We start from the raw sequence: 22,386 nt of genomic DNA, 5'->3' as shown, positions 1-22,386 counted from the left end.
ACAATAAAACACTCATTTTGTTCCTGCTGTTGGTTTGTGTAGGCTGGTTTCTTTGTCTTTGGTTTTAAAATAAATTATTGTTTCTTTTAAACTTTTCTGCTCATTAATGGGTGAAGCGTTGATCAGCTTCTCTACAGTGATGTTCTCATTTTTTCTCTGTCATTCTCTGTCAGCAGTTTACTGCAGGTCTTTAAGGTTTACTTCCTTGTAGGAATTCATACTCTTATCATATTAACTATTACAAATATACACAATTAAGGGATTGAAAAGAATCCTTCCTGCTTGCTGGCATTTGTTTATTTACAGAGTATTGCAAGATAACATTTTATTACATGTTTGTGATTAGTTTGATGTCTGAACCATTTCTTTGTATTTCTGTAAAGCTCAGGCAGAAGGTAGCTTTCATTCCATTCTGAATGCTTTGGCCTTTTCTGTTGAGCCCTGGGGCTTAACTGTGGTTTTACATTGAGCTTCTAATTTACATAAGTTATTGCTCAAGCTGAACAAAACATGGAGGCATCTAAAATATTAGATTTTTTGCGCAACACGAATGTCATAAGTTCTTGGAAAGCTAAACATAGAAATCCAGCTAACTATTCTACATACAAATTATATTTACATTTATTCATTTTACAAATGCCTTTATCCTATGCAACTTATAAGTGAGGCAGAGTACAACACAACCAAAAAGCCATATAAGGTGTCAACAATACCAGAAATGCTGCACGGCCAGACACAGCACAAACTAGCCAGTAGAGATACGAGTGCATGAAACCATAGATTTGAATTTTTTAAAGAAAAACAAATTTTAAGACATAAGAAATTGCTTTAGGCGGTGGTGTTTCAGGTGTTCAGTCTCAGCTGTGTATGCATGCATGCCTGTCATTCTACTTCTTTCACTATTTCAGTTTCTACATCTTCTCGTGCATTCACTGAAATGAAATTAACTGAAACAACAGGATATAACACATGCTGGCAAAAATAATGCCGAGTGAATGGTTGCGGTGTCATGACTGAGCACTGAAATACCAACAAAGGCATGTGCAGTACCCAGTCCTACCCACTGGATGGCAGAAAAGACTATGGTGTCATTTAAAGGACCTGCCCAAACTCTGGCCTAAACATTACCCAAATATCAAGGAAAAGATAATAACAGTATTCAGCTGACTGGGTCACATGATTGCCTTGTTTTGATCCACTAATTTGTCTTTGTTTATACACAGGGCAATATATAACCCTAATAATATATACACACATATATGCATAGACACATGTTAACATCAACATGTTATTCTTGTAATTAATTATTATTCCTGTGAGGAGGTTTTGGTGCCATTTTAAGTTTTATTTACTTCTTTATTTATTTTTGGTTAAGTCTCCTAGAATATCTTGATTAGTTATGCCTCCCAGTACCTTTGGGGCATAATGGGAGGTTACATATTTTTGTTATAAGCTTCCCAGTAACTTTGTGCATATATTTCCTAAATTTTCATAGATGTAGAGTTCTTTCATTGTTATAGGGAATATTGAAGGTGCCATTTTAGCTAAATCCATTTGAAATAGTTTATGTGGTGTACAAAGGAATTGTTCCTATTATTTATCAACTGTTGATCTATGCTTGTACAAATGTGTTTGTAATACTTTTGATCATGTAATGAAAAGGAGTTAACTATCATTTTTGAACATTTTGTTCAGTTGTTTACTCTAAATACAAACTGACATAATATCAGACAAGCTGTGTGTAACTATCTGATCAAAGTTGATACAACATCTTGAATGGAAAGACAGTCATTCTGAATGCTTCAGTGGACAGACAGTCAGGCAGAAAGAAATGGGCTTACATTATTCCTGTCCACTCTGACAAAATACCAATCCCGGAACAGACCAGTTGAATCCTGAATGCACCTTTAAAGAGCTTGCAGCACCTCAGGGTATTCAGGGCAAAATGCCCTGTGCACATTTGAAAAACAAGCAGCCAGCAGTTGGCACATGCTTTCGTCCATCTCTCTCCGTCCTGCACAGTGCCCAATCTACCCATCAGCCCAACGAAAAGCGGACGTGCGCAGCCTCAAAGGCAGAGGCCGCTTATCTCCCACGGAAACGATGTCCATCTCGGAGTTCCATCACAGTGGGCGCTGCAAGAGAGAGCTTGTTCAAAGAGAAGCCGAAAAAAAACCACCTCTTTTGTGTCCCGCAGTGTGTACCCACTCTCACACATTCCTGGCTGATGGTCCTCCCCATGGCAGATTCAATGGTGAGGATTACCCTATCACTCTCCCATCTGCAGGTTATACAGCGGGGGGGGGGGGGGGGGGGGGGTTCGATTGTTTTCCCCATACTGGCTTTTTGTTCTGTGGGCTCCAGGCTTCCAAGGTGTGGGTCTGAACGGAGCCTCGCTAATTCCTCCAAGAGGGTCTTATTTCTTTGAGTCAAACCAGTGCCAGAAGCAGACGATGGCTAACTCCTGAATTACATCATTCTTTACATTACTCGTTTCTTAATCTTGATTTGATTGACTGCCTGACAGACTCTTAACCTCAATGACTTACAGTCATTTGGATGAGTCAGGGGCCAGTCAGGAATCCATTTTGGCCGATGGATATTATGTCAGGGGCAATCGGGGTAAAATGCAAACAGGGTACAAAGGCTGGAACTACGAGCACAAAGCCTCAAACATTCTTACAGGCTGATGCCCCACATCTATCCCTCCATTCTGTCTTTGTGTTAGGCTGTATGTCTGTCTATCCACAGTCTTTGCATGTGTGTGTGTGTGCGCATGTGTGGTTGTTTGTGTGTGTGTGTAAATGTGTGTGTGTACCTGTGTAAATGTGTAAAACAGTGACAGGATAAAGGGCCAGTGCTGTGTTGTCAGTGGACTCTGCCCCTCCACGCTGGCCTGGGGTGATGGCGGGCGGTGGGGGGTAGAAAACGGTGGTGACGTGTCGGGGATCTGCTGTCCTTGACTGATCAATCAGACGCTCATAAACAGGACTGTTGGGGATTGGGGAGGGGCCGATCACATGACTAGAACCTATGACACGCTAAGACTTCTCTGGAAGGATGGGAAAACAAGCTCTGAGATACTACACTACATTAACACAGGAGAAAGGCAGAGCTGCCCACAAACAAAGCATCTGAGATTTTTACCAATGCACACAACTAAGGCTAAGCCTATACCTTTGGCTGTAATGTATAGATTGTATATGAGATGAAATCAAACATGCTCCTAAACTATTTTTAAAACACGAAAATAGGAAAATCAATAATGTGGTTCTACTGAACATAAGCATCACATTTTTAAAATTCTCCAAAAACATATTTTGAAATTCTCCAGTTTTTGAAATTAATACAAGGAGGGCTTCTTCTCTGTGACTCATAGAAAATTTACTGCACCGTGAACCTTGACACTAGGAACTCATAACTGTATAACCAGGGGAACAAGTTCCCTAACCTCTGTTGAACCTGCCTTGAATCACGTCAGAGAGCAACAGTTAAAACCAACTTGTGCAGACCTGTGGAGGCTTTTTTTGAATTCTATGGCATGATAATTAGACACTCACATTCAACTTGCCCTGGCAGTGACATTTCATGTGTATTTAGATGAGCATTCCACTGTCATGTCCCACATTTCTACAGCAGCAGGAGAAAAAAAATCACAGGAAAACCCTTTCCATAACAACAGTTTTCATGAAGAACCAGATCTACTTGGTAATATTCCAATGTTGATTATCATCATCACTCACGATAATCTGAAAGCATTTTTAAAAAGACATTGCATAGTTGTTTAACCCTACACTGTGTGTCTGTGTCTTATCCAGAGAGAAACTAAAATGTATCTTGTATGTCTTACATTTTACATAATTATAGAATTGGATGTATACTGCAGGAATCCAGGATAAGTACCCTGCTCAAACATACATCACAGCTGCTCCATCTTGGAATCAATCCTGCAGCCTGCTCACAAGCTTAAGTTCCTTAACCACCACACCACACTTTTCATATGAACTATAAATGTATATTTATGTGTGGAAAGCAAAGCTGGCGCCCTTTGCATCATATCTGAATCATCTGTATGGGCATAGCAGGTGATTGGGGTGCATCTGTCATGTGGCCCACCCACTTCCTCCCTATGGGCCCCTCTTTTCTCACATTACTGTCAGCATAGAAGTTCCCCAGGGTGGTTAAAACCCAGGGAAATAGTCCAGAAAAATGTTCCTAGCAAAATGCAGTCTTAGTCTTTTTAAGGCAAAAACATACTGAACTGGTTATAGCCGACCAGATACTCTGTCATGCCATATGAAAAGTGTGGTGTGGTGGTCAAGGCAGGAGGTGCTCGTTCTGCCAGACATCGGCGTTTCACCTACATCGCTGCCCAGTGGTGGAATGAACTCCCTGTCTCGCTACGGACAGCTTCTTCACCCCATTCCTTCAGACGGGGCCTGAAGACGCACCCCTTCAGACTCTACCTGGACTGACCCAGCATACAATTGCTGCCCCCCCCCCCCCAATCTGTGCTGTCGTAAATTGCTGTGCTCTTTAAATTGTACTTTTTAAATTGTTTCTTGTTGCCGCCTTTACCCTGATGCTCACTGCGCCGTTTGAAGTTGTTGTATTTTGCTGTTTGAAAGTGTATCGTATTAGTTGCCCTATAGGCTGTAATTGTACAAATCTAATAGTACTGTGTCCTCAAACAGACCTTGCTCTCAGCTGAGAACTACTGTCTCATTGTGGAACTGTACACATCCTGTCCCCGTACTGTCGCTATACTTGCTGTATGCACTTTTGTAAGTCGCTTTGGATAAGAGCGTCTGCTAAATAAATAAATGTAAATGTAAATAAATGTAAATGTAAATAAATGTAAATGTAAATAAATGTAAATGTAAAATTGGCGGTGCGTGTTTATGTTCTTTGTTTATGTTCCATTGTGCTGCAAGTCACTCTGGATAAGACCGTCTGCTAAATGCCCGTAATGTAATGCACAGGTATAGTCTGGAGCCATCTTTCCTACGTCTGCTTGTAGGATTTTGATTAGCTTCTCGCAAGTAATGTTCAGTCTCTGAACCAGGCCGTGACTTGAGGACCACTGGAGCTTCAGTTTGAAAAGAACAATGAAGGGTAAATGTAGATAGTGCTTTCACTATTCACTATCCAAATCAGGAAACAAAGTGAACTTCTCAAAAAAAATCATTTGAAGGGTTAATATGTAAACATTAAGATGAATGGAGGATTTTAAACATTTCAAATAATACAGTTTAAGATAAATAAGAAATAAAGCATCTAGCATCACCTCCACTGTCATCCTTATTTGCGTTATGTATAGACAAAATTTGACCTAGACCCATGGACATTCATTTAAGGAGATGTATGGTGTATGGTGCCTGTATTCCCTGACTGTCATTTTTATAAGCAATGATAATTAATGCCAGAGAATCATCAATCCGGGGTCCATTGGGTTACAGGCTGGTGGAAAGGGGTCACTTTGTTTGTATGACGATAACTTTGGGGCAGCTAACTTGGCAAGTGTTTGAAATGTCTGTTAAATATTTCCAGAGGGATTCATTCTCAGACCCTTATTGACATTTTCAAGACAACATCAAATTAATTCCAAGTTCTAATAATGCATGTCTAAAAATGACACCTGTAAGTGAAAATGCTCATAATTTCATGAATCAGTCTTCAACAGGAAAATCTGCGGGAATTCAGTTTAGTGTAAAATTTCAGAATGGAAGGGTGAAATTGTGAATGAATGAAACATGACTTCGCATAACCCCGCAGGGCCTTATCAGGGACCGTCAAGAGGTAACTCTGAAAGCGTGGTGTAATGTCTCATGCAAACCTCTGCCTCTCGCAGTGGTCAGAACTCCCCCACCTCGCGTGAACCCAGGACCTCGCGCTGGCGATATGAAAGAAGGCCATGGCCTCACGTTACCCTGCCACAGTGGAAACCGTCCACCAGACGGAACTGCGCAACGAGCGTGTCGTAAGGCTGCAGTTGGACCGGCACCGTGGGCATCGACAGGGTCCAGCTGGACTCAGAATGCGTGTCTCGCCAGGGTCCAGTCCAGTTGAGCGTGTGGTGTGGGGAAGGAGTGACAGGTAGAGCAACAGCAGAGGTGACAGCAGGGCGGTCGCGTGTGGACTTTGTGTTCTCTGCTCCCTATATATATAGCCCTGAAAGTGAGCAGCCGGCACGCTCATACCTAGGCCACACGCCTCACGGCTCACGCATACAGGTAAGGCAAGAGCTGGTCTGTTGCAGAAGCTCAGAATCTCATCATAATTAGTTTAGAATATGAGGTAACTCATAGTCTTTTTTTTTTTGGTCTTTTTTTCAGGATCTCAAAGGCAGTCATGAAGTTTATTGTGGTGCTTGCACTTGTGGCATTTACTGGTGTGTTGTTATTACTATTACTCCCTTGCAAGGTTGTATATCTGTTGTATTTTTATCATAATCTTTATCCACATGGCAGCTTATGAGGCATAACATAACAAAAACAAAAATGTTGCAAAGAGGCCATTTAAAGAATTGATAGAAAAAGCTTAAAAAGTAATGCTGGATGTCAAAGGAAAGTTGGAAGTATCAAAAATAGAAATATAAATTATGAAATTACATGAAATCACAGAAAGGTATCCAAACAAGCTTTGAAGTTGCGATTTTCAGTCTGTTGTATAGCATGAGTTCTTGCAAGTGTACTAGCAGGTTTAGAATTCTTAGTCCTTTCAGCACATTCAGCAGTAAAAGTCAGGCATCTGGAAATCGACAATCAGGAGTGACCTTCACACCTGTACTGCCATGATGATTAACTAATCTCACACCCCAACAGGTTGCCATGCCAACATTCTGTGGGCAGATGAACACCAGAAACAGCTGGAACAGGCAAAAGATGCATTCTGGGATTACGTTGCCAGGGCAACCCGAACTGCAGAGAGCACGCTGAAAGACATCAGAGAGTCTCAGCTGGGACAGGAGGTCAAGTAAGTCTCAGTCTAGTAACAACAGATTGATTATACCTGTCGTCACCCAAGTTTATACAGGTGGCCTTTCTTTTGCTCTCCTTCTGTCCCTCACATTCTCACTTTACTGTGATAACTTACCTCTCTTTTTCCCTGATTCCAGCGCTAGGATCGCAGAGAGCGCAGATGTGGCCAAGCAATACGCAGTCACTCTGCACAGTCAGGTGACCCCCCTGGCACAGGACCTCGTGACCAAGATCTCCCAGGAGGCCGAGCTGCTGAAGGAGCGTCTGGGGAAGGACCTGATCACTGTCAGAGACCAGCTGGAGCCCTACAGTGAGGAGCTGAAGAGCAAAATTCAGCAGCACGTGGAGAAGCTGAGGCAGGAGCTGGCCCCCTACACGGAGTCCCTGGACACTGCCGCCCTGAAGGCCACCCTGCTCCAGAAGAGCGAGGAGCTGAAAGGGAGCCTGGAGCAGAGTGTGCAGGAGCTGCAGTCCCAGCTGGGCCCCTACACCGAGGAGCTGAAGGAGAAAGTGGACCAGCATCTGCAGGAGTTCAAGAAGAGCGTGGCTCCCCTGGCTGAGAGTGTCCAGACCCAGCTGGCCGACAGAGCCAAGATGCTGCAGCAGAGCCTGGCACCCTACGCTGAAGACCTGAAGGAGAAGCTGGACCCCTACGCCCAGGACCTCAAAGCCCAGCTGACCGCACTCTGGGAGTCTTTCACCAAGAGGGCCTAAGGCATAAAGGAACTACTCCCTGCTTCCCCACCTATCCCTTTGGCATTCTCAGTTTAAATGGGACTTGATCTTCAATAACGCATCCTGTGATCATCTTTGCCTGTTCCCCCTTTTCACAACCACATTCAGTTCCTGAGTGGTGCTTTCTTTCTTCTTCTTTTGAAGAAGACCTTTCCCAGAGTCACGATGACACATCCGTGGTTGTGTACCCTCTTCTGTGCAGGAGGCAGGAGGTATTCTCTTATTCAGTGAGAAAACTCAGAGAAAGCTCTGATCGTGAAGCATAATTTTGCACTTTAGTTCATCCACAAAATATGTATATAGTTGTTTTATTATGTACTGTAAAGGTGGATAGATGATGTGTCCTCAGTTTTCTAATTTATTCAACTAAAAACAATAAAATGAAAAAAAAAATCTGTCGCTGTTTTCTTTTTCTGTCAAATCATTCTTGATCCAAAGAACTTAAAGGGCTTCAGTATAGCACCAAGACCATCTAAGTAATATTTGAAATCAATCTTTTTCTGATTGAATTATGAGGTTATGAGCTTGCCTTTGCGTGTGTATGAGGGCCAAATCATTAACAGCTAACTACATTGTTACAAACATACCCATGGTACATTACATTACATTATTGTCATTTAGCAGATGCTCTTATCCAGAGTGACCTACATATGCTACAATTAATATATGTCATCCATTTAGACAACTGGATATTTACCGAGGCAATTGTGGGTTAGGCACCTTGCCCAAGTGTACAGCACCAGTGCTCCAGTGGGGAACTGAACCAGTAACCTTTCAGTTACAAGTCCGACTCCTTACCACCATGCTACCCCTGTCTGTACCTAAAGCAACCATCCAACTTAGCTGACGGCAAGTTTGTGAATCATGTCTTTGCATCACTGAAAATCTGTATCCACTGAAAACACAAAGATGCACACATTGCAGATAAACAGGGCGGGCTGCAAGCTGTGCTAGAGAAGCTAATCAGACGCAGCTTTAGCCTGGATAAGGGCATCTGCCATGCAAATACCAAAAAAACAGGACATGCTCAATGCTTAGCTCTTGGTACCGCAATACCTGCATGTAACTCCACCTGGTACCTCAGGTGGAGTTACATGCAACATTATCATTGCACTTTGAGGCTGGCAGCTTCATATTCTTCATGTTCATAGTCTAATCATTTCCAGGAAATACTGTATGTGCTGGCAGCAGATGTCAAAGGTAGATCCCCAAATCATCTAATTGGTCCTGTCCACAGACATCTGAGATGGTCTCTTTCAGTTCAGTTACAGTTAGGGTTAGGGTTATGGCTAGAGAGATCACATCTGCCTTTTTGGACAGATCACTCTCTGCGACCTTAATATACCCAGTGATGGCTGTGAGAAAGTTTGAATTTATCCTATAAAATTCACATTCACAAATGTGGGATCATTCTATATGATTCCATTTGATCTAGCACATGTAACACACCAATTTCTGTAAAATCAGTGGCAGTGTAGGCTAAAGGGGTTTTTGGAATTATATGATTCAATTAACTCTATACAAGTTACATAGGTTGGATTATGTTTACCAGTGACATTGTAATGACTTCAGATCTGAAGTTTGCCAAAGGATTAATTGGTTAATGGAGAGAGACTTGATACCCACATAAATGAACATGATCTTTTAATATTTTATCAGTGACTTACATTTCTACAAGGTTGGATAGATGCAGACATGGGAGATTTTTTGAGATTTCCCATTAGCTGTAACAAATAATTTCCCACTCAGGCACAGGGCAAAATCCATTACCTTAAATGAACTTTGGCCCGGATTCACTTGTCCTCAAGCCGATGTATGTGTGGCTGTTTTTCCATACATGCATTCATTTTGTTAGTTAGTTTTGGTGATCCCAGGAACGCACCCTTGTATATACAGCCCTGATGTTCTGTGTCTGAAGCAGTCTCACACATTTACACTCACTCATACAGATGAGGCAGGATCCCCTCATATCTCGCCTCCAAAAAAAATCTTTGAAACAACTTTGATATCTGAGCTGAAATCTAGAGCCTGTTCCAGCGAAAGGATCACATGTACTTTGAGTCCTTTTCCTTAGAGGGTTTGTGGTCCTTTCATCTGTGCTGTTCACATGAATCATGTCTTACACTAGTAGTGCAGTTTTACTGTGATCACATATTTACAACTTGCAGTTAACATTGATATTCAAAGAATGCAATAGAATGTGATGAGACACATACAAAGAAAACGGTTTTAAAGAGACAGAGAGCTGTAACAAAAACATTAGTGGATGTAGGGGACCTTAAGATACACTTGAAATTAACACAGATACTATTAGTTCTCTTCAAATATTAAGTAACAATATGGAATAAATTAGATAGCCACCATAATGACATGTTAATGTTCTGTGGCCATGGCAGCCAAAGTTACAGATAGATCAAGTGAAAGAATCACTCTGGGACTACGTTACCAAGGCAATGCAAACCATCAAAGACACTCTCCAAATTATAAGAGGCACTCACCCAGTATGTTAAGTACATTTTACATTTACATTTATTCATTTGGCAGACGCTTTTATCCAAAGCGACTTACATAGGTTACAGTTCTTTACAATGTTATCCATTTAAACAGCTGGATATATACAGAGGGAACTGTGGGTTAAGTACCTTGCCCAAGGGTACAGCAGCAGTGTCCCAGCGGGGATTGGACCGGCAAACTTTCGGTTACGAGTCCTGCTCCTTAACCACTATGCTACACTGCCGCCCTAGTAAAGTGTAATGATTTCAGAGCACTTAACTGTCTCAGCCCTGCTGTGATCTGAACCCTCTCTTTGTCCCATGCAGAAATTACAGAGAGTACCTTTGAGGCCAGTCAATATTTATTTATTCATTCATTTATTTTATATGCAGTCATACTGTGCAATCAGACATCCATTTTAGCCCTTGCACTACTGGAAATGATCTCAGCTGAAGCTGAATTTCTCTGTCTCTATTTTGCTTCCAATGTGTTCAGTCTTTAGTCAAATCTGGCTTTGAGTAACACTATCTTTATATTAATTGCTGTGCAGATCAAATTTCAAGCGACACATATATTGAGCATAACCATATACTGCATGGTTATTTCTGCACTTCCAAGTACATCTGCTTTACATGTGAGAAAGAACAAAAATATTTTTAGTTTGTTCCTTTCATGAAAGATACATATTTGTATTCTTGCAGACAATAAACTTTGAATATGTCCATGGTAAACTTGCCTACATTTTTGTGTAAAAATATCTCAAAATTGACATTCTTTGCTTGATTCAATAAAAATACTTCCATGCTTAACTGAGCCACTACTTAGCTTTGGTGTGGTACTTGTGTAAATCACATGTCCAATTGTAAAATATTGGATACAAATGCACACAGTGATTACAATATATTATGATCAAGAAAATGAGACATTAATAACTGATTCTTTGTTGACACATTAGCAAATAACAATTTTTTTTTACAATGCTGTTGAGTCCTGTGAAGAAAAAATTTAGGACGGCCAAATAATCCATAGAAATACCCAACTGAATTTTTGATTTATGTGAAGTAGAGATTAAAAAGATCTTCATAATAGAACATTGAGCATGTTGTCATTGAATTCCTTCTACTGAGTCCTTAAAAATCGAATCCTATCTTCAAAAAGACACATTCCAAGGTTTGATGTCACTGTAATGCTTTCAAACCTGTCCAAGGTCCTACAGATGGATACATTATGAGGAATGTGATGATGTATCTGTTCTGGGTGTTTCTGGGTAAGATGAACCGTGTTGAGGAGGGACACATGGTGCGCAGAATCTGCACATTGGTTCTGCGAAACCGTGTACAGCGTGGAGGGTACAATCCATGTGCGGTGTAGAGTTCAGCAACTCGTGTTCCCATGCCAAATCAGGGGCATTACCGAATCATACATACGTGACTTGGAAAGTGCTTATCATTACCATCATCATAAATGTAAAATCTGTTGCATGTATAAAAGAAATTAATGACCTATGGGACGAGGACTTCAACCCCATGCAATACGGTTTATACATATCTTATCAGTGACTAATGTTGCTGGTAAGTTCCCAAGATGCAAGCAGGTAAATTTTTACTGTGAACCAACTGCTAGTAGCCCATAGTTTCACAATGCGGCTTCAAAAAATACCTTCACTTTCATAGTGGCCAAGCTCCATAACCTTAGATGAACCAAAAGGCACAACTGTGAGGAAACTTGCTCCCTTAGCATAATGTGTGTTTGCTTCTGTGACATGAGCGCGGTTTCAAAGATACAGTGTAAATCTTTAAACAGTAAAGTACCTCCATTGAACAGTCAAATCTAAGGTGTGCATGAGGCCTTTATACTAAGGTATGATGTTATATCATGGTAAATGTGGGTTATCATTCTCAATCTGCTGTAACATGCACTCTGCCAGTGTGGAAAAGGTCAGTTTTAGCCTAGATTTCTGTATTGCAGAGGTCGATTCTGCTGTCATACCTATGTGCTCTCGGCGGCCAGTTGGCCCTGTATCTCTGCGTTATCAGGATTCAGGTGGAGCTGAGGGTGTGATGTGGAACAAGAGTGACAGGAAGAGGAACAATAGGGGTGACAGCGGAGCAGTCAAATTTGGACTTTGTGTTCTTGGTCTGTTATAAATACGGCTATCAAACTGCTGCGACCAACAGACTCATACAGACAAACTTGGCGCTCACACACAATCAGGCTCACAGGTAAGACCAGCACTGATCCTTCACAAAATCACTGAATGTTTATGTCTGGACTCTGGACTGAAATGTAAAGTTTGTCATAAAGTGGTTGATCAAATTATTTACTTATTTATTTTATTTTTTTTTTTATGAAGGATTCCAAACGCAATCATGAAGGTATTTCTGGTGCTTGCATTTGTGGCATTCACTGGTAAGTGAACTGTATTACTATTCCTGTTATAAGATCTGTGACTATTCATGTATATGTATGTATACAGCTAATAATTTATTCTAGCTGTATGAATTAGATAGTACTGTGTCCTCAGACAGACCTTGCTCTCAGCTGAGAACTGTCTCATTGTGGAGCTGTATACATCCTGTCCCTGTACTGTCACTAACACTTACTGTATGCACTTTTGTACGTCACTTTGGATAAAAGCGCTGCTAAATAAATAAATGTAAATGTAAATGTATATTCTTACCCAAGTATTGTGGCTTTGCTGTAATTATAGCTTTACTGTTTGTAATTTACATGTGCCGTCTTGCAGAAGACATTACAACATACTGCAAAGTAAAAAGTAGTAATGTGTAGCAGAAAGCATTGCTGAGTGTAATATAAATATTACTATAACTGATTAAAGAAATGTATTTATATGAAGGAAGACAATGAATTACTTTGTTCAATTAAATCAACTGGGAGAAATTGCATTTAACAGTAATAAATTCATCACAACTGTGGTAGAGATAATGTAACTGGTGGCAGCAGTTGTAAATTCACACCTAGTTGTACCCTTTGAACTTGGATAGTCATAATTGCTGCATTACCTTTATAGGTTGCCATGCCAACCTTCTGTGGGCAGACCCACCCAAGTCACAGCTGGAGCAGGTGAAAGATGCATTCTGGGACTATGTTGCCAAGGCAACACAAACTGCTGAAGACACCCTGAAGATGATCAGACAGTCAGAGCTGGGCCAGGAAGTGAAGTGAGTCAACACTTATGAATATGAATATCATTATACACACCACTTAACTGTCATGGCCTTATTCAGGAGGCCAATCGTTATCACTCAGTTTACTGTATTAAGCACTTTCTCTATCTTCCTCTGACCCCAGTGCTAGGATCACAGAGAGCGCAGATGCTGCCAGCCAATACGCAGTCACTCTGCACAGTCAGGTGACCCCACTGGCACAGGACCTCGTGACCAAGATCTCCCAGGAGGCCGAGCTGCTGAAGGAGCGTCTGGGGAAGGACCTGATCACTGTCAGAGACCAGCTGGAGCCCTACAGTGAAGAGCTGAAGAGCAAAATTCAGCAGCACGTGGAGAAGCTGAGGCAGGAGCTGGCCCCCTACACTGAGTCCCTGGACACTGCCGCCCTGAAGGCCACCCTGCTCCAGAAGAGCGAGGAGCTGAAAGGGAGCCTGGAGCAGAGTGTGCAGGAGCTGCAGTCCCAGCTTGGCCCCTACACCGAGGAGCTGAAGGAGAAAGTGGACCAGCATCTGCAGGAGTTCAAGAACAGCGTGGCTCCCCTGGCTGATAATGTCCAGACCCAGCTGGCCGAGAGAGCCAAGATGCTGCAGCAGAGCCTGGCGCCCTACGCTGAAGACCTGAAGGAGAAGCTGAACCCCTACGCCCAGGACCTCAAAGCCCAGCTGACCGCACTCTGGGAGTCTTTCACCAAGAGGGCTTAGAGCTAGAGGGACTATTTCTCTTTGTTCATGCTTCACAACTCTCCTTCCCAGAAAGAGACACATCATCTGTCTCTCATCATTGCTTTGTAACGTCATTGTCAACACAACACAACACAACACTGCTTACAGTTTATAACGACTCCACTTTGGTCTATGCTTGTAATGTGTGTAAATTATTTATGAAAGTCTCCCTGTGCTATTTACAAGTGCACTGAACATGGATTAGAAACTATGTATAACTAATGTATGAAAATAAAAGATAAGAAAATGTATCAGCACTGATTAGTACATGGTCTTTAATCGCTTGGTGAAAACACAATTTATGTATTTAGCATATACTACATTTGTAACAAGCAACTTATACATTTGTCGGTCTCACTGTCCACCATCATCATTTTTAATTCCAGGCCCCTTCCTTTCAATGACACGCACATACACACACTAACCTCCAGATGTGTGAAGGGTATGCAGTGGATATGACATGACATCACATGCAATTACCAAACACGTACTGGCCATTGTAAAACTTTTGTGCTGACACAAAGAAGTAAAATTTACACCTCTGTGAAAAACATTGGTCACCTCTGCACCTCAGTGTGATCTTTTTTCAATGCCTACTCATCACAAGACGAAGTTGAGCACACAGCAGATTTTTTTGTGTTTTCCCATGCTACTCCAGCAGTGCTTACACAAATGTGTGGAAGCGGCAATGTTTTTTCAGCAGTGCAGGGGTTACATTGCTATCTGTAATACTTCATAGGTTTTCTGGTCACATGTGTTTGGCAACATTTCTGTACCATATGTAGTGATTTCTCCCTGGTCCTCAGTGCTAGATCCTGTGGAGGTGCTGCCTGTAGTGCTGAACAGGCTGGCTTTCCTGGTTTTTACTCACCCTGAATTAGCCTTTGTACACCATCACATGTTAGTGGAAATGCAGTATACAGTATGTGTCAATGTATTTTCCCATACATCGTGAAATACTTAACATCCAAGCAAGCAAGACCAGGGTGAGAGGTGCAAGGAAAAACACCTTTCCAACAAGGAGGAAGAAGAAGACAACAACACAGAATTCAGCCCTCTATGTGAGAACAAAATATATTATATTCCTTAACCATTTCAATCTGAGCCAATGCAGTTACAATTAATGTTCTCACCATTTGATCATATTACAGCTATTTGACGTTGCTTGTGTCCTACTCAGGCCTGGCACTATGGGGGTGCTTAGGGGTGCATTGTACTGTGCACCCCCAGTTGTCTCCTTATATCCCGATGTCTACATAGTATTTATGACTTTTTGTGCACCCCCGTGGAATGCAATTGCACCCCTCTGTATTTCTCCTGGTGCCGAGCCTGGTCCTGCTCTCGATATGGAGTAAGTGTCTGTCTCAGGCTTCTTGGCATTGTTTCTCTCCTGAACTAAATGCTGTCCTCTCAATGCAAATGGCCTTCAGCCAATGACAATAAATACCACATATAAGGCATGAAATATATGTGCCAATAAGGCAAATAATGCATCCCCAAAAGTAAACACTGACAAAGCATTATGAAATCTCAAAAAACAATGAAACATTTAGGGTTAGGGCCTCACCTAACATATACATATTTAGGATAGAGGAGAGCTAGGTTAGATGGGCAATGCCAGTATTTTCATCTATCTGCCATGCAAAAAAAAAAAATTAGTTGAGTGACTTTAGTCTGTTGAAACACAGCTGAAGCTTCAAAATGCCCAGCCATAACTTCATCATACTTGTCAAACGTTATTGGCAGAATCTTTGCCCTCAACGTAGCCTATACACAAGTACCTGCGTCTACTGCCTGCTTAACAGTTATTATTCCCACTAAGGTTACAGCTCTCACAAAAACACAGAGATTCTCAAAGTCTGTTCTTGGCCATGTCTGCAAACTTGGCAGACAAAATCTAATTTAATTTAATCAAAATCAATTTTTCTAATAGATTTCACTGAGAATCTGGGCTTCAGGGGCAGGGCTAAATTGATGTCATAGCATAGTTGTCGTTCAGTTAGAGCTAGCAAAGCATCCCATTTGACCTTAATTTAAATCTTTTTTTTTTTTACAGATTTCAATGGGAAGTCAACTTCCATGGGCCAACCTGAACTGGACGAGAGGGGATTTTAAAATCTTTCATATTTGGCAATATTTGGCGAAATATTTCAGTTGAAAACAACAACTGTAAGTGCAGGCCATACTCCTTTATACTTGCACATTTTTAATTATGTATCCAGAAAAAAGGGGAATATTGAGACAAAAACTTTGATTGATTTTCAGAGGAGGCTTGGCTTCCCCTGCCTCCTCTGAGCAGCTGCCCCTGCATCTGACATGTCACCACAACCTATCCCATTCCCTTTAATTAATCCTCTCGGTGTTTGTATGAATATAGTCCTGAAAAAAAAAAACAGAGATATGGCTATAATACGCTCAAGCAATTCTCTCAATTTGGCAAAACAACCAATAAAAAAATATTCAGACCCTTACAAGGTTTAAATTCACTCACGGTGTAGAGTCAGTATATCCAGTTTACATCAGGTGTGTGTCTGACACCAAAATGAGGAAATTTGCTCATAAGTCTACGCATGATTGATCATTTTCTATGGGTCTGGGATTGTTCTAATTGGGGAGGTCTGAAATTCACCTCAAAAAGTTTACTATACTATGAAACAGAATACCACAATGTGATATAGTGCACTGAAATAAAGCCCAGATATGTGTAGATGTGGGCTCACCGTCTAGTGGGTATAAATAAAATGCATGTTGTAGAGAGTGGATTTCAGTATGGCCCTGTGTCTGTGGTTCGTGTTGAATGTTTACACTCCTTCTCCCTGGCTGGTTGCAAAAAAGCCCACTGAGCCCTGATGCATGAGTAAAAATTACAATCACTTGTACAGCAGGTGATGCTTAATGTAAGTTATGTGTTGTTATGCATGTAATCACTGTGCTGTGCATAATCATAATAATAAACATAATAAACATAATCAGTGTGTTGCTGTCTACAGCAACACACTGCAGTTCAATCTATTCATGTTTGGGCAGTACAAGTGACTAACACAAGAACATAATGCGTGAGCAGGGAAAGCATCGGCCGCTTACAGTGTAGTTAACCTGCCGCAGGTGCGTGCTTGGCTAATTCAACTTTTTAATGTTGTGAACACCTCCAGCGTGTGTAGGGTCTAAAGCTCTTGAATGAAAGGTCAACAATGAGGAGGCCGAGGTTCCATCGTGGCACTGCTTCTGCCCTGCTTATGACAAAGAAAATGCAATACTCTGTGTGATACTATGGCCTGACCCAGATATCCAGTCATCAGTCAGCACAGAGCAAGTGTTATCTCTGGAACTGCCATCCCTGAGAGTGTCTCACAGCTCCTGAGTGTAATAAAATGCTCAACACGGTGCGTGCAGTTACATTTCACTGCGAGTGTAACGTACTGTAGGTGTGTTGCCTGGGAACCCTCGAAAGTGTTCCAGAATAAGGCACGGAACACAAACTCAGCCCGACACACAGCGCAAAAACACCACGGAAAAGTACCTGTTGAAAGGGTCCTGGGCAGTCTGGTGTATGTGTGTTTTCCGGGGGGCCTCTGAACCTCTTCCCTTCATGCCGCACAATGTGCTGAAGGGTCAAGCCACCCCCAGAGAAGAGTGCCGGAAGGGCTTCACCCCGCTACAGTAGCGCGCGGTTACAGTAGGTTTGCACGTGCTTGCTGCGGCTCGGCTCAACATGTGACAGCCGAGGGCAGATAGCGATGTGGGGCAGCGCTGACACAAACAATAACAGCCGGTGGTGACAGCAGGGCACTCGCCCCTGGACTTTGTGTTCTCCTCATAAGCATTCGATTCCATCTGTATAAATAAGGCCCTGATGCTGCCCAACAAACACACACTCATACACACGCTCAGGTAAGGCATGAGCTGCTTCTTCACAGGACTCAGCTCTCTTTCAGAGCTGCATTACAATGCAGCTTTCCTAGAAAGCTAAACTGTTCTAGGTTCTACTGTACTCAGCTGTTCTACTGTACTAAACTGTTCTCAGCAGTAGCACCGGCAATGCCAGAACTTGCTTACGATGTACTATCTTCATGCAAATTTGTTGTAGTGTTCAGTATTTTAGTGAATTTTTATCTTATTCTCATTCAGTTCTCAGACAATTGTGAGGCTTTGTATTTCTTGTCTTTATAATCTGTTGGCTAAGAAGACAGGGGAATGCAATTACTATTACACGCTAACTCCACGCTATATTAAAATGATGGATCTTGTCACCACAGAAGCCAGACTGCAGACATGAAGATTTTTGTGGTTCTTGTACTGGCAGTATTTACTGGTAAGTAACGTAATCATCTTAGTCATCCAGGCTGTGGCCTTGTTATTTCCCAAAAACATTAAAGACCTGTCATAAAATATTACAGTGGCAACAGCTGATCAATTACTAGCTCATCAAATAGCAGGAGAATAAAGTTTGATCATTCAGATATTTCTGACAACAATATAAAGTATCCCATTAGTAATGGCTGTTCAGAGGTCAGGAGCGTGTAGGAGAACATTGTGAAAACTCATCTATGCAAGCCGCAAGGCTCAAAACATTATTGAATATAATCTGCAGAAACTGTTGTGTCCTAGTTACCTTTATACAATGTAATGGTCATCCCCCCCCCCCCCGCCACAGGCTGTCATGCTGATGTAGCACAGCCCCAGCTGACACAGTTCAACACTGTGAGGGAGGCGTTCTGGGATTACGTTGCCAAGGTAACGCACACAGCTCAGGAAACCCTGCAGATGATCAGGAACTCCGAATTGGGACAAGAGGTCAAGTAAGTGATGCCATGCCTTGTACAGAAGTTGACACTCCATGTGTAGGAGTACTGACACAGCAGATGTGTCAGACTGAAGTAATGGCATCCCGGTGCCAACTAAAGACACACAAGAAAAGTCTACATATGGTTTACAGTGTTAGAAAACACAACATAGGAACAAGAGCCACTGACTGGGAGTAGCAACCTCAGTGTCCAAAATCTGTTTTTCTCATCTTAACATCATCATCATCCAGGCTAAGCATCATCCAAGCAAATTAAAGAAGTGAAGCCTTGCTCACCACTTTGTTAAAAGTGTGTGGATCTCACATTTTGTATACAACACCCTTACACCTCTTTCCCTCTGTGATAACACCCTTTGCCTGTCTTTATTTACCTCGAACAGCGCTAGGATCACAGAGAGTGCGGATGTGGCCAGCCAATACGCAGTCACTCTGCGCAGCCAGATGACCCCCCTGGCACAGGACCTTGTGACCAAGATCTCCCAGGAGGCCGAGCTGCTGAAGGAGCGTCTGGGGAAGGACCTGATCACTGTCAGAGACCAGCTGGAGCCCTACAGTGAGGAGCTAAAGAGCAAAATTCAGCAGCACGTGGAGAAGCTGAGGCAGGAGCTGGCCCCCTACACGGAGTCCCTGGACACTGCCGCCCTGAAGGCCACCCTGCTCCAGAAGAGCGAGGAGCTGAAAGGGAGCCTGGAGCAGAGTGTGCAGGAGCTGCAGTCCCAGCTTGGCCCCTACACCGAGGAGCTGAAGGAGAAAGTGGACCAGCATCTGCAGGAGTTCAAGAAGAGCGTGGCTCCCCTGGCTGATAATGTCCAGACCCAGCTGGCCGAGAGAGCCAAGATGCTGCAGCAGAGCCTGGCGCCCTACGCTGAAGACCTGAAGGAGAAGCTGGACCCCTACGCCCAGGACCTCAAAGCCCAGCTGACCGCACTCTGGGAATCTTTCACTAAGAGTGCATAAATGTTCCTTAGTTTACAACTGCTTTGCAAGACTTTATTTAATTCCTTTCATGATATTTATAAAAGCATGATTTTTATTAATGTTCCATTCAGTACATTCCATTCAGTGTAAGGATACAAAATGTGTATGTATTTGTGCTGTATTTAAAAGCTGTGGTTGGTGATGAGTTACTGTGAATTGTTCAGTGTTAGATGCATTTTTGTGTTTTCCTCTAATTTATGGCAATAAATGCACAAATGAATGCTCAGCTTTGTATTTGAAAGGCTAAACCTTGAATGTATATCTACTGCAGGTGACAGTGTAAGATACTGTCCTCTACAAAAGAACACTAAACTTCACAGCACATTCATATGTCCTGCTATAGAGGACACCTGCAGTCTTTCAAAAGTCTGCCATCTGGTGGTAGATTATTGTATTTGCACATACACTTCAGAGAATGTCTCTTTGAAAAGTTCTGAATCGCCACGAAGCTCTGAGACTCTGTTCTTTTTTCTGTTACTAACTAGCAAACTAGGTGGTGAGATAAATGTCTGCTCTTAGTTAACCCCTCAATATTTGTTTGTCAGCATGAATTCAGGTGGTGTCCTCTAAAGACTGCACTCTTTAGATATTACAGATGTATTTAAATGCAGCAGTTGAGTGACACCAGAGGTAGTAGATAATTCTAACCTACCAATCACATGCAATTCAGACTTAAGGTGGTTTGAAAAACAGTTCAGCGTCCACCATAACTTGAGTGAGTTGCTTAACAATTTTGTCAAGCGATGAAACAACCTCAATCAACTCAGTGACCTGATCGTCAATAGATCTGACTGTTAACAATGCTTTTGTCATGAGAGGGAAAAACAGCACAACCAAACACAATTTATAAACTTTAAAGCGGTTTTCATCACATGAAACATACCTCCTGGTGCACAAGCAATAAGATACCTGCCTGAAATGTTTCCAATGTTTACATGAAAACATGCAAATGAGGCTCCTGGCTTAATCTGTCTGTGCTATCACATTAGCAGCTCGTTAAACAGGGCCACACCCCAACCACCAACAAACAAAAGGTTATTTACAGCTAAGAGTCTCGATTCGTTTTAGTGGAGAATAGCAATTGTTTTAGATTCTGTGAGGAAATGCCATTTATGGTTTTTGAGTACCCACTCCAAGTCCTCTTTTATTGGTAAACCATTGATTTTGAGTTTCATCTGGCAACTCTTATGAGTGCATAGAAATCAATTGTAATATTTCAGTTCTCACTGTTCTGGTCCAATATTCAATTCATTTTCAAATGTAATCATTTCCATTTGACATGTTAGAGGAGACCAGTGCAATACATACCTCCTGCAAATGATCACTGTGGCTCTGCATTGCCTCATTCCTGCAGGCATTTTTACACAAGGCAGACATTTTACACAAGGTGGAAACCTGGGGTGTAGACCTTTAAACATCTTTGCTGAAAATTGTCTGGCCTTGCCAAGCAACTAGCTCTTATTGTTGCCAACACCTGAGCACTAGCTTTCGAGCAAAGGAGGTGAACACACCCAACTCAAGACAGACCTGCAAGGGTGTCCCTCCATTTCGAAAGAAGTAATGGGGTACTTAAATTCATGTAATCCCAATGTCTGATTGTTGGAATGCAGAACCTATTTTTTTAGAACCTATTTTTCCAACATGTGTTAAACAGATGAACCCTGTTGTATTAAACATTGTATTTTGTACAGTAAATTGTTCCAATGCATATATTTACAAATGTCACTGTATAATAAATGGGCAAATACATTACATACAAAACATTTTAAGTGTTCTTATAATTTTTAGAATAGATTTTATAATTGTTTTCACTGTAATTTATTTTATTTCATTTATTCAACAATTTATAGCAAAACAATACACATGAATGGCTAATCTTCTATCATAGACTTCATAAAAATGATAATAATAACACATATCTAATGGAATTCTTTTTGTTTGTTTGTTTGTTTGAATGGACAGTAACTCTACTTAAACAAACAATTACTACAGAAATGAACCATTTTTGTTTTACAGTACAGAGTCTGCTCAAGTGGGCATGCACAATCTCTCAAATGCATGAACCCCTTAAATTTATTAACTTAGACTTCTCCTTGCAATGAAAGTCCTAAAATGTACACCAGTGATAATACTGGTTAAGGTTTAGTGCATGCAGACAGACAGAGAGTCCTCATCCTTCATCTCTGCATAAGTGCTTTTGTTAGAATTCTTCCCAGTCCCTTTTCTAGCTTTTTTCCCCAGTGCAGGTGGGAAATGCTCTGCAACCCCCTTTCCTTTCTCTCCATGCTGTGACGAAAATGAAAACAGTTTAACGCTGTCGATCACCCAATCTTACACGGTGTCGAGCACACACGCGTACACACAAACTTACACAGAGCAGGGGCATGTTGAGATCTGTCCCTGCAAATTGAGGTCTGTTTGTCCCACACTCCTCAGCCTCTCCCACGCTTGTTTACCGAAACTTGCATTCCTCTGCCACCAACTGC

General features: G+C 41.8%; 3 protein-coding genes across 4 annotated transcripts; all 3 read left to right on the top strand.

Moving 5' to 3' along the window:
- The first annotated feature begins 6,056 nt into the window (after positions 1–6,056).
- LOC118783988 (apolipoprotein A-IV-like) lies at positions 6,057–8,108 on the top strand. Its single transcript, XM_036537950.1, has 4 exons — positions 6,057–6,233; positions 6,336–6,391; positions 6,825–6,975; positions 7,118–8,108. The coding sequence occupies exons 2-4, from the start codon at positions 6,352–6,354 to the stop codon at positions 7,692–7,694; spliced, it is 768 nt and encodes a 255-aa protein (XP_036393843.1). The 5' UTR covers positions 6,057–6,233; positions 6,336–6,351; the 3' UTR covers positions 7,695–8,108.
- A 2,321-nt stretch (positions 8,109–10,429) lies between these two features.
- On the top strand, positions 10,430–15,368 carry LOC118783989 (apolipoprotein A-IV-like). 2 transcript variants are annotated; one of them, XM_036537951.1, is made up of 4 exons: positions 10,430–12,430; positions 12,562–12,617; positions 13,240–13,390; positions 13,521–15,368. In XM_036537951.1, exons 2-4 carry the CDS (start codon positions 12,578–12,580, stop codon positions 14,095–14,097), a joined length of 768 nt encoding a protein of 255 aa, XP_036393844.1. In that variant the 5' UTR covers positions 10,430–12,430; positions 12,562–12,577; the 3' UTR covers positions 14,098–15,368. The 2 variants fall into 2 exon arrangements, with proteins under 2 accessions (XP_036393844.1, XP_036393845.1); XM_036537952.1 differs by having other exon boundaries at positions 10,430–12,617.
- A 2,262-nt stretch (positions 15,369–17,630) lies between these two features.
- LOC118783987 (apolipoprotein A-IV-like) lies at positions 17,631–20,120 on the top strand. The gene is made up of 4 exons (XM_036537949.1): positions 17,631–18,009; positions 18,375–18,430; positions 18,773–18,917; positions 19,303–20,120. Exons 1-4 carry the CDS (start codon positions 17,972–17,974, stop codon positions 19,877–19,879), a joined length of 816 nt encoding a protein of 271 aa, XP_036393842.1. The 5' UTR covers positions 17,631–17,971; the 3' UTR covers positions 19,880–20,120.
- The last annotated feature ends 2,266 nt before the right edge of the window (positions 20,121–22,386 follow it).

Source organism: Megalops cyprinoides, chromosome 10 (assembly GCF_013368585.1).
Source record: "Megalops cyprinoides isolate fMegCyp1 chromosome 10, fMegCyp1.pri, whole genome shotgun sequence".
Lineage (NCBI taxonomy): Eukaryota > Metazoa > Chordata > Actinopteri > Elopiformes > Megalopidae > Megalops > Megalops cyprinoides.
This window is presented reverse-complemented; position numbering and strand designations above follow the sequence as displayed.

What these genes read in the sequence shown, in the direction of transcription:
- LOC118783987 (XM_036537949.1), top strand. Translation starts at nt 17,972, where the DNA reads ATGCTGCCCAACAAACACACACTCATACACACGCTCAG. An exon ending in TGTACTGGCAGTATTTACTG is followed by an intron (nt 18,431 to 18,772) that starts GTAAGTAACGTA and finishes CCCCCGCCACAG; the next exon opens with GCTGTCATGCTGATGTAGCA. An exon ending in GAATTGGGACAAGAGGTCAA is followed by an intron (nt 18,918 to 19,302) that starts GTAAGTGATGCC and finishes TACCTCGAACAG; the next exon opens with CGCTAGGATCACAGAGAGTG.
- LOC118783989 (XM_036537951.1), top strand. Translation starts at nt 12,578, where the DNA reads ATGAAGGTATTTCTGGTGCTTGCATTTGTGGCATTCACTG. An exon ending in TGCATTTGTGGCATTCACTG is followed by an intron (nt 12,618 to 13,239) that starts GTAAGTGAACTG and finishes TTACCTTTATAG; the next exon opens with GTTGCCATGCCAACCTTCTG. An exon ending in GAGCTGGGCCAGGAAGTGAA is followed by an intron (nt 13,391 to 13,520) that starts GTGAGTCAACAC and finishes CTCTGACCCCAG; the next exon opens with TGCTAGGATCACAGAGAGCG.
- LOC118783988 (XM_036537950.1), top strand. Translation starts at nt 6,352, where the DNA reads ATGAAGTTTATTGTGGTGCTTGCACTTGTGGCATTTACTG. An exon ending in TGCACTTGTGGCATTTACTG is followed by an intron (nt 6,392 to 6,824) that starts GTGTGTTGTTAT and finishes ACACCCCAACAG; the next exon opens with GTTGCCATGCCAACATTCTG. An exon ending in CAGCTGGGACAGGAGGTCAA is followed by an intron (nt 6,976 to 7,117) that starts GTAAGTCTCAGT and finishes CCCTGATTCCAG; the next exon opens with CGCTAGGATCGCAGAGAGCG.